General features: G+C 37.9%; 1 protein-coding gene across 1 annotated transcript; it reads right to left on the bottom strand.

Annotated features, from left to right (window-relative positions):
• LOC109230801 (FHA domain-containing protein DDL) lies at positions 310-8,445 on the bottom strand. Its single transcript, XM_019396239.1, has 11 exons — positions 8,338-8,445; positions 6,517-7,577; positions 5,670-5,698; positions 4,358-4,424; positions 4,054-4,111; positions 3,051-3,143; positions 1,602-1,716; positions 1,471-1,518; positions 1,332-1,377; positions 1,164-1,234; positions 310-690 (listed from the first exon to the last, which is right to left on the bottom strand). The coding sequence occupies exons 2-11, from the start codon at positions 7,534-7,536 to the stop codon at positions 654-656; spliced, it is 1,584 nt and encodes a 527-aa protein (XP_019251784.1). The 5' UTR covers positions 7,537-7,577; positions 8,338-8,445; the 3' UTR covers positions 310-653.

Below are 11,689 nucleotides of genomic sequence, written 5' to 3' on the forward strand. Positions count from 1 at the left end.
TTCCTTTTGTTTTTCATACTAAATGTGTACAGATAACATATATGTGGAGTTGAAAAGTTGAAGGTATATCCTAGAAAAACAAATGGAAAAATTTAATGAAATTCAGAGATGTTCTACTACAAACTGTTTATTGGAAGTTGATGGTCCTAACAACTCTGTTATCTATTGTTGGAATTTTGGAATTTCATGTATTTGAATAGTTTGTAGTAGGATAGCAGAAGAAAAAGAGACTAAAATATGCCATTTTCATGATGGATAAACTTAATCGACTACCCGAATTCATTAGATTCAATTGCTATAACAAAGAAGTGGAAGAAGACAAAGAGAAACATTCAATAATTAGAAGAAATGTGTGAGCACATTCACAAGTTAAGACCTAATGAACAATTACATATCCCATATATAGGGGACAAAGAGCTTATAAACAAACTGGAGGATAAATCACTGATGCATAAACCAAAATTTTCATTAGCAGTGAAAAACTTTGCAAGCAATGCCCAAATCTCTACCACATTACACGATTTCGGCTAAGCACTTACAACGGCTATCCTGCTAGTAACTTGGTACAGCAAATATTTGATCTTCTGATAAAGCTTCCGACGTCAAAGCCAATCAATGCAAATGACACCTCTGTCGACCATTTTAGAGACTCATCATGCTGAATTCTCGTGAAGCAGCACATACTCCCGGCTGCAAATTTTCCAGTCAAAGTATTAATGCAAAATGTCCCAAGGGAGTATCTAAAAAAATCCCCTTAAAATCACCTTTAAGATACAGATAATTCAGAACTAACAAGCGCAAGCTCCTAAAGGCAAAGCGAGTGTAAATGAAAGAATAACAGAAAACAAAAGCTAATTCAAACTGCTATAATCAACTCAAAGATCATGTTAAGTTGTGCAAGAAATTGCATGTACGATAAAATTAGCAATTGGAGTAGATGATCTTGATAGGAATTGTAGATATGAGATGAAGCAAGCAAAAACAGGGATTCTACATTAAAACCGCAAAGATAAGGGGGGGGGGGGGGGGAGGGGGAAAGAAGGAACAAAAAAACTATAAGTATAGCTCATGGAATAGTCTTATTCAAACTATCGCAATTTTCATAAGATAAAAAAGATACTGTAGATTCAAGCAAATTGTTACATTTAATGAAAGCAACTTACCTACTATTACCAAACTTAAGTGTATCCTTTTCTAATAGCTCATAGTATCTCTGGGGCTCAATCCGATTTTCCTGCACGCAAGTGAATGTCATCAAACCATAGGGAAACCAATCATAGCATCTACATAATCTATACAGGAAGAGACTAGAAATGCAAATCACGACTCACATTAATGAAAGTACCATTAGTGCTTCCAAGATCCATTACGTATGGCCTATAGACCCATTAAACAGACAATTGTAAGTAAGGTATATATAAAGATATATGTCACAAACTTTTACCAAACAACTGACAGCTATAGTCGCACCTTACTTGCTTCGATGAAGTACCATCAGGGTTGTCTTTCTCAACTTGCCTATAAAGCAAATAACCAAAATACTAAAATCAAATAAACTATCAAATATTGAAGCTGAACTAGTACTTGAGATTATATTGTACCTGTACTGGAGGACAGCATGTTGCTTGCTGCAAGATGGGTGATCCGTAGGAATGTCTGCAACCCTCCTTTCTCTCCCAAAAAGATAACAACTTTGGCGATGAACATACAGAGGCTCTATAACATATGAAAAACACATTACATAGATCATTTTCCATTACCATTAAGGATAATCGTGCCAAAATCCACTTCAACAATTTAAATTAAAAGTTCAAAGACACCCACCCGCACACTAACATCCATGTATCAAAAGCCGTATATTTTCCGGCTCAATGAAACATGTGCAGCCAACATTTTAGGGTCAACTAGACATACCTCTCCTGTAGTTACTAAGTGACCCCGTCACACTCTCATCTAGTTTAAGAAATGAGAAACTACCCCTCTACTTTAACACGTGGCTCGAGTTTAGCAAAGCTTTTTATGGTGTTATAATAAGGACTTTCTGAGTTTTTTCTCTACCCTTGTTTCTCAAAGAATGGAAAATTGTTAGATAATAGAAAGTCACGACCTTAGACATATTACAGAATTGGATAAAATGCATGAATCAACTGAAAAATACAAGAAAACCCTACAAAATAAGACATCAGAGTAATTGAGTCAAATTATTCTCAAATTGAATACCATCTTACGCGACTCGTAGCGAATACAGGTTTCATGGAATTTTACAAGCTAAGAGGAGGACCATTTAGTTTCGTTAAACTGCTGTGAATCTCACGTGGTTCTGCCATATTTCATCTTTAAAGGAAAACAAAAGTCAGATAGGACATTAAACTTGAACTAAGTTTACCACTTAAATAGCAGAATCATGTGTAATGGATGCCATCCACGGATTATGATTTCTACTAACCACATTTTTTTTGATTTGCACCGGGTGTCCGAGTCTCTAAGAGCCCCGACTAATCCCGGGGGTGCACAGGCCCTCGGCAAGGAGTTTCCCGCAAGTGCACCACGGTTAATTCAGGTTTTACCCAGTCCGATGGCCCTCAAAAATTGTTTGCACCCAGTGGGTTTCGAACTTGAGACCTTGAAAGGGAGCAAACCCTAAGGCTCAAGTCAATTGCCACCAGGCCAACCCCTGAGGGTTAATTTCTACTAACCACATTACAACGAATAAAGACATATCAGTAGGCAGATGTGAATGATATGTACACAGCATCCCCCCAAAAGAAAAGGAATGCACGCGTACTTGGTAGGTGCAAATGATACATATAATGCATCCCAAGAAGCAGGTCGTCTCAACACTGTGATTAAATAAATAAAAAGGAATACAACATGCTAATTATTGGCAGATTGACACTGCAATTTAAGAAGGCACATAGAATACGTTTGTTAAATTTTGAGTATTACAAGTCACACTAAAATAAAATAACAAAAAAATAAATGGAGCCACGTATGGAGCAATTCAAAAGAAACATAAAGAATGAATAAGTAGAAGGATCCAGCAAATGTACCATTGAGGACTTCACCACCCTTAAAAACATACAAGCGCCATCTTATGTCGGGTTTTCTAGCATCTGGTGGCTCATTGAACAGAAGCGTTATACCTGGCATGAAACACCACACAATGAGGTAAGGCAGATACAATACAGAGGCTTATTCTCTTTGTTAGTTGACAAACGCAAGACCAAGATATGCTCTCTTTGTCCTCTCATGCTAGAACATAGGGCAAAGTCTCCTATAGTCAACAAGTTATTCATTTCCTTCTCTACCATTTCTGTTCGAAGATATCCACAGCATATGTTAACACTTAACATCTTGTTACCAGAAATATGGACAATCAATAAACTGTATTAGTTTCTGAGGCGATCAAGCTCAGAATGTTACAAGCTGAGAAGACCTAGGGCAACGCAAGCTCGAGAACCTCACAGGCTCACTTGATCCAGTTTCATCTATACCTCAAAATCTAGCTTTGGGTTTCAGTAATTTCTTGGCAGCAAGGTATACATCAAGGTTATGCAGTTTAGTGCCAACACCACTGCTCAAACTTAAAGATAAGATACTTGAGATTCTGGATGGATTTTCTGTCAAAAACAATATGGTTTTTACGCCCAAGAAAACCATGTTTTGAACACGACCAGCCACTCCAGGCAGCAAATAATGACTTTGTGGAACATAAAAGAACTTTGCTTACGAAAAATGAGCAGATCAAAATAATTTCCGTTCAGTCCAGAACATGTTCTGCCAAAGCCATGAAGCCATTTAAGGTGGAGTGGTTTTAACAGCAGTAATAATTGAATGATGAACTCGAAGACTTTTTTATAAAATTACAGAATAAGCTTGATGGGCAGATTACCCAAAAATCCACTGAAAGTTTGAAGTGTACTAACTCTCGGGAGAGAAAGACAATATAACTTGCAAAAGAAGTGACTGAAATTTCCTTATCAAAAAGAAGTGACTGTATTAAGAATGTAAACTTTCATCAAGTGTAATCCTTAAGCAACTTGAGTCACTGACCTCTTACTCGATTAGTTTCTGCTGCAAGCTTTCCAGAGAGCTCAAACGAAGGCTTGTCCTATACATCATAGTACCAAACAATTATGTTAGTACTATCAAATAATAAAGCTACTAATCAGAAGGTACCGAAGATCCACACATCTGCATAATAACAATCAGTTAAAGTGAAAATAAACACAGATCATCCTCACCCCAACATCAAGTAGGAAAAAACTTTCTACTGTAATTTAAAACAAAAATAAAGGAAACCTCGGGTCTAAATTAATGGAATGCAACTCAAGGTAATTTGGAAAAGAAATAATACTTTATTTTTAGCCTCCAAAGCCTCCTCGGCCGCCTGCATTTTAGATAAGGAGTCATCATCACCATTCCTGCCCAAGCAAAGGAATACTTATTAGTAATTCAAGCCTATATACTTTTCATAAAAATTCAAGTCTATATGCAAGCACATCAGGAGAGAAAAATCAAATATTTACGCATTAGAAAGTTTTGCACCAGCTAAAAGAGAGATTAAAATTCAGCAATAAGCAACAGCATCCATACAACACAATGACTATGTTGTTCCACTAAACACGGTATTTTAAGCAAATGTTAGCATCAATATCCATATACTTCCATGGAGTAAAGTAATAAATCAAAAAGTAATGAGAATCAATTTCAAGGAAAATGTAATGAGTACTGAGCTTAGAGATTAGTGCATAATATATGTTTACATAATAACAAGTTACTACTGTGCATCAGCAGTACAACAGGAAAACATAGGACCCTGAGATTTACTGCCCAAATTTCCATTGTTAAACGGCCTAGTACATATATTTAAACTCCTTTCCGTTAGGACTCGTGTTAAGCTTTCTACAACGTAACATTCCTCGTTGCATTGTCAGGTGGCTAACCAGTTGTAGAGGGTGGTCTTTAATTTGTTTGGGACGCAATGGGTGATGCCAAGAATAGTAAAGGAGGTGTTGCATAGCTAAGCTCACAGGAGGGGGAGGATAAGTCCAAGGGCATGATGTGTGGCCCAATTAGCAATCACCTGGGTTATTTGGAATGAGAGAAATAGGAGGGCATTTGAAGGGGTGGAACAAGATTTTGTAGAATTATAAAATAGCCTTCTGTTTATTGTTTCTTTTGGTGTACTCGTGAGATCCATATTTGTATAGAGGATTGGATCTCTTTTGTTGAGAACCATATTTTGGTGTACGTTCTCTTCTTTTGGTATATGGCTTGTCTACTGGGTATCTCCCAATTGCTAATAAAATGTTTGCCTTATCAAAAAATGTAACATTCCAGTATGTTTGGAATATCTGTAGACATGATGCTAATATATGCACGATTCACCAGGATTCAAAAGTTAAATTCATTAGAGAATGCAAATTTATCTAAGATGTAATTGTGATGCTTTCTCCTCCAGACAAACCTTGTAGACATGCAACAATTAAATTAACCTTTTTTCTATTAGAACAAATGTAATTGTAGCCAAGCTAACTCCTTGATGTCCAAGCACAATTTAATCTATTCATAAAAGGGACAGAAGGGAGGAAGTCTAAACCATATTGCTCAAACAAGCATGAGAATGATAGCAATTTACTCCAGAACGTTCAAATTCAGCAACTCACCTGTGTTCACCTCTCCTTGAGTTTGTCACCTGTAAAACATAAGCACCCAATATGAGCTGTGAATTATAGCATTCAGTTAACCAGCAACTGATATCAGCATAGAAAACTGCATGGAAAAGCAAAAGTCCTGACAGAAGTAAACAAAAAACAACAACTTTAAAACTAAAGCAAGGTGCAAATTATTCGATTATGGATGCAGCAATTATATGATAAATCTCTCCTGAAGTTGTATAGGAGATTTTTACTGTGTACACCTCGATAAAGTTGTAAGAAATTAGAGATGGTGTTTTATTGCAATTCAAATCTACAGATTTTCTTTGCTATTTTGTTCAGGGATGCAATTACAGTTTTTATCACATCTCATCCAATTTGAATGAATTTGCCTGACCATAAAATTAATAGGTCAAACTACTAAAGCTGTTCTGCAAATTGTAAGAAGAGCATCTTATGCAAGGATTTCCATAAGAATCAACCACAAAAAGTAAGCAAAATGACTGTTTATTTACGTACTCGAGAAAGGAAGAGAGGGGGGGGGGGGGGGGAGCTAAAAATCTTTGTTCTGGAGTCAGCATTCCGCTAGAACCTTAAGAAGATAAGCGGATATCAACCATGTCTTCTTGGTTTACATCTTTCATTATTAATGTTACCATTCTTAATAAATCATCTTTCATTATTACCCTGCTTCCCCAGTCCATAACGGGAAATAAATAAAAGGAAAGGAAAACTCAGTGGCGAATTTGTCAAGGAGCAATATACGTTTTAAGGTTTGTCATAGGCAGGAGAAATGACATCATTTGTTTCAAATAATGCTAAAGGTCACTTAATGTGATCGAATATCACCAGACACCTCATCGCGTTCTCTACTACCCGCTGCTGCAGGTGATCTTGATCTGTGACGACTCCTATGCTGACGTTCTGAAGGTGAAGCTGATCGACCATTTCTTGACTTAGAAGATCCATTATCCAGTGCATCCTTTCCTGATCTTTTCTCTCTCCTTTCATTTTGCACCATTCTGTCAGAATCCCTTTCCCTGTGTGTAGCCCTTTCACTAGATCTACCATGATTTTTCTCAGGCTCCCGCTCCGTTGACTTTTCTTTGGTCTCTCGTTCTGCTCTCCTTAGCCTTTTTGTTCGTGGTGAGGGTGAGCGGGATTCAGGCACTGTTCTGTCAGAATCCTTCTCCCTATGTGTTGCCCTATCACTAGCTCTACCATGATTTTTCTCAGGCTCCCGCTCCCTCGGCTTTTCTTCAGTCTCTCGTTCTACTCTCTTTAGTCTTTTTGTTCGTGGTGAGGGCGAGCGAGATTCAGATACCATTCTGTCGGAACCCTTTTTCCTATGTGTATCCCTATCACTAGCTCTACCATGATTTTTCTCAGGCTCCCGCTCCCTCAATTTTTCTTCAGTCTCTCGTTCTGGTCTCCTTAGCCTTTTTGTTCGTGGTGAGGGTGAGCGAGATTCAGGAGACTGCAACTTGGCACGTCTGGGGGACCTGGCCCGGCCTGAAGACTTCTCTACCTGTAACAAACTCGAATCAGGAGACCTTGACTTAGCTCGTTTTGGAGACTTTGTGCGACTTGAGGGTTTCTCTCTGATTGGGGAGTGAGATGCAGGGGAGATTGATTTTCTACGTTTTGGGGACCTATCACGACTAGAAGGCCTCTCCCTTCCAGATGAAATAGGAACAGGAGATCTTGACCTTGGACGTCTCGGGGACCTATTACGGCTTGAAGGCTTCTCTGCTACAGCTGAACTAGCAGAATGTGAACTCTTTTTCCGAGCAGGTGACTTTTCCCTCCGTGAAGGGCTCCTCTTACGAGTAGATCCACGATCCCTGGCAGGTGATCTAGAGTCACTGCGCCCCATTATAGAGGTCAAATTGACAGATGAATCTTCTGACGCAAAAACTACAAAAAAAAAAACATAGGATTAATCCTCCAGAAAACACCATAAGCAAAACCGAATCAAAATTATTCGATGAAAAATATAAAATTCATCACTCTTTCAGTCATCTTGTCCATTTCAAGCAAATAAACAACAAAATCGCCACTTCTTTAACAATACTAAAGATTGTGAAAGAACTAACACATATACAAATACATTCTGCACAATATGCTTTCATATCCTAAGAAATATAATACTCCTTATGTTTCAATACTCTCCGTTTCCAACAAACTAATAATATTATTATAAGTAACTTTCACTAGTTTCAAGCTTCAAACTTTATACTTAGTTCGATATTTTCCCATAAGAAGCTACATTTTTAATAAATAAAAATTGTCCTATCACTGATAAAGCATACAAGTCAAATTAACATTTTAAGCTTCATATCCAGTCAAAGAGTAGTTTAGAGGTAATTCCGTACATTAACCTTGTTCTGCTGGTTGAAAAATTACAACCTCAGGGGTTGACAATTATCAAATGGCAAACACATGCTGTTACAGCGCAGCATTTACTGATCCGAACGAAAAAAAGTTCCAATTTGAGCTTCTAGAGACAGAACCATAAGTATATAATTCAAAAAATACGCAATTTGTATTGAATAAAAAAACACATTACAGCACTTCGAATTCAATAAAAAAATAAATTAAAATTCATTTATTTGCTAGCAAAGATTTAGCAGTGGGAATGTTAGCAGTTCATAAGCGTGAAGAAATGGAGTTTTACCCAAAGCTGAGGATTAGGGTTTGCCGCGCATTGGAAGTTGGAAAACTCGGAAAACAGAGGAGAAAACGATAGTGATGAGAATCTCGGATCTTCGCCTTTTTGGGCTACTGGGCTAGTTTATTCAGAAAATATTGGGCTTCTAACAGTTTGGTTAGGAAGAAGTGCACAAATAGTCACTATTTAATAATTATTTAAAATTTAGCCATTTTATTACGACTAAGTAAAATTTGGATACAGAAATAGCAATGGAAGTACAAATAGAAGGGCAGCCTCTAGTAAGGTAGCTTTCGTTGAGCAAAACGATTGAGCATGAAGTAACTCAATTGAAAGAATACAAGAAGCACCCAAGGGTATGGGCTGGGCGTTGATCGGATCGATTCGGATTCTGTAGGATTTATTCGACTTTTCCTTTTTGATGTGTTGCATCATTTGCCGAAACTAACAGTTTTACTTGCTCAATATTAAAATTTAATTAAGAAATGAGAGCAAAATAGAATAATGGAGACAAGATATATATGTAGGAGGAGAATGTAGAAGTTATCTTATTCAAGTGTGTTTCTTGTGTGTCATTCATAAGATAAAGTATACCCTATTTATAGGATACATGAAAGGTTACAAATATTAAGTGATGACTTAACTAAATACACGAACGCAAATGGTCCATGGAATAGGGATGTATGGAGTATTCATGGACATCCACTTAATATATTCATAACACTCCTCCTTGGATGTTCATCTAAAGGATAGCGTGCGTCGTTAAAAACTTACTAGGAAAAACCTAGTGAAAAAACGCCCAGTGAAGGAAAAAGAGTATACACATCTTGTAATACGCATTGAGTGCTGCCTCATTAAAAACCTTACCATGAAAACCCAATTGGGACAAAATCTTGGTTAAGGAAAAAAGAGTACAGCGCGTATTATACTCTCCCTAATGAAAACTTCATTTGATATCTCGAAGACGATGCATTCCAATCTTATGCCTCAACTTCTCAAATGTTGATGCTGGCAATGCCTTAGTGAATGAATCTGCCAGATTATCACTTGAACGGATTTGGTGAACATCTATCTCACCATTTTGTTGAAGATCATGCGTGAAAAGGAGCTTTGGTGAAATGTGTTTTTGTTTTGTCTCTTTTGATATATCCTCCTTTTAGTTGAGCTATTGATAATAGGCTAGATTTATGTAATTTGGCGGTTGTTTATGCCCCAGCTTGATTATGTTTCAATGTTATAATATAGTTAAATGATGAAAAATAGGCTCTAATTGTGAATTTCACACGTTGCAGGAGTGAGGAGCTTGTATGAGGCCTTAAAGGTGTGATTGGAGCTACATTGAAGCAAGAAAAACCCCTAGGAGATGAGTACGCAAGAAGACGAGAAAAAAAATAGATGAAATGAAGGCCTGGACTAGCGCGGCCACTAGCGCGACCGCGCTAGCCCAAATGGTCGAGGCAGAATGGTAGGGAATAAGCGCGCCCACTAGCGCGACCGTGCTAGCCCAGTTCCGGAATATTAATTTTCAGGGGTAAACTTGGAAGTCTGGAGGTAAATTAACTTAACCTATAGAAGGTCAAGCTCGCCCAAGGAGGGATTATCAAGTTTTTCATAGCTTAGTGGAAGAAAAGGAGAGGCAAGAGGCAAGGAGGATAATTCAACATCGAGTTCTTTCTTTATTCCTTTTGTTTTTACGATTTGTGATGAATTTGAATATTGTTATGGTGAATACTAGTATGAGTAGCTAAATATTTAGTCTAGGGTTTTGATGGAACCTATTGAGGGTTGAACTTCTTGTTATGTTAATATAGTTTGCCCGGTTTAATCTCTATTTGTTCAACTACGTTCTTATTGTAGTTAATTGACAGGATCCTCAATTAGTTGTGCCTATTTAGTGTGCATAACTCGGGAGAGAGTGCGTATTTAGTTAATTGTTGAATAACACCACTCCCAAAGTATATGAGGGATCAATAACCGAGGGTTTAAAGGCGGGATTAGGGATAACGAAGCCTTGGGTGCAATCTAAAGTGAGCTGTAATAAACAAAGCCAGCTAGTGTATCTCGGGAGAGTGCGTCTAGTAAATTATCGTGATTACTAGGGAGAGATTTACGGTAATAATAGTGCTCATGATTGATAGAGATGATTAGGCAATTCTATGTGAAACATAACCGGAAGGGATTCCATCAATAGAGGAAATCATAACCTTAGAACCTTCTCTTAATTGTTTACAACTTAATCATAGTTAGTTTTCAGTTGTTTATTTACTTTCATTCTTAGTTAGTTGAAATACCATCAATTGTTATTTACAACGTTTGGGAAGTTGATTCTGTAGAATTTGGTAAGTCCAACGAAAGTAATTGATAGGTTAATTCCTTGTGGGTTCGACTCTGGGCTAAATACTCAGATTATATTTGCAACGTCCGCGTGTCCTTTTTATAAGGCATAGTTGGGCGTGATCAATTTTGGCACCGTTGCCGGGGAATTAACGGTGTTATCAATTACAATTGAAAGAAATACAAAAATTCTTAGTGTAGTCAGTTTTCTCTATACCCAATCTATACATTGAAATTTTAACGTTTGTTGACTTGGTTGTACAGGTGCATGCCTAGAAACTCAATGAGAACTGGTGAAGTACTCGAAGTTCTATCAGATCCCGAAAAAGTTTTTAAGGCCTTGAACCGGGCCAACCGGAAAAGCAAACAGCAGCAAACAATTGAACAATCCGAACCGAACATGGGAGATCACGAAAACAATCCACCTGCACCTATAGCGCCATCGGCGCCTCTTGTACCAGAGGCTGCTCTCTATGACTGGGCTCAACCCACAGCTGAAAATCTGGCCACAGCGATTGTAGTCCCGCTGATACAGGCTGAATCATTCCAAATCACGAATAACATGCTGCACTTGTTGCAGAACAAGGGACTATTTTCGGGGTCACAAGTCGAAGATCCTCAGCAACACTTGAAGAATTTCCTGTCAATCTGCAAAACCCAAAGGCAGCCCAACGTAACTCAGGAAGCAATCAAGTTGTTGTTGTTCCCATTCTCAGTGACAGGAGCTGCCCAGACCTGGCTAAACTCACTCCCCATAAATTCCATAACAACTTGGGAGGAGTTAGTCAAGTAATTCCACAACAAGTTCAACCCACCCAACAAGATTTCTCAACAAATTGATGAAATTTTGAGTTTTAAACAGAGACCAATGGAGACACTGCATGAAACATGGGAACGCTTCAAAGGGATGCTGGTTATATGTCCGCACCATGGTATTCCAGATCTGATGTTGGGGCAGCGGTTTTATATGGGGTTGTCAGATAGTGTAAAGAACATAGTTGATGCTTCAACTAGTGGAGCATTT

Source organism: Nicotiana attenuata, chromosome 8, assembly GCF_001879085.1.
Source record: "Nicotiana attenuata strain UT chromosome 8, NIATTr2, whole genome shotgun sequence".
Lineage (NCBI taxonomy): Eukaryota > Viridiplantae > Streptophyta > Magnoliopsida > Solanales > Solanaceae > Nicotiana > Nicotiana attenuata.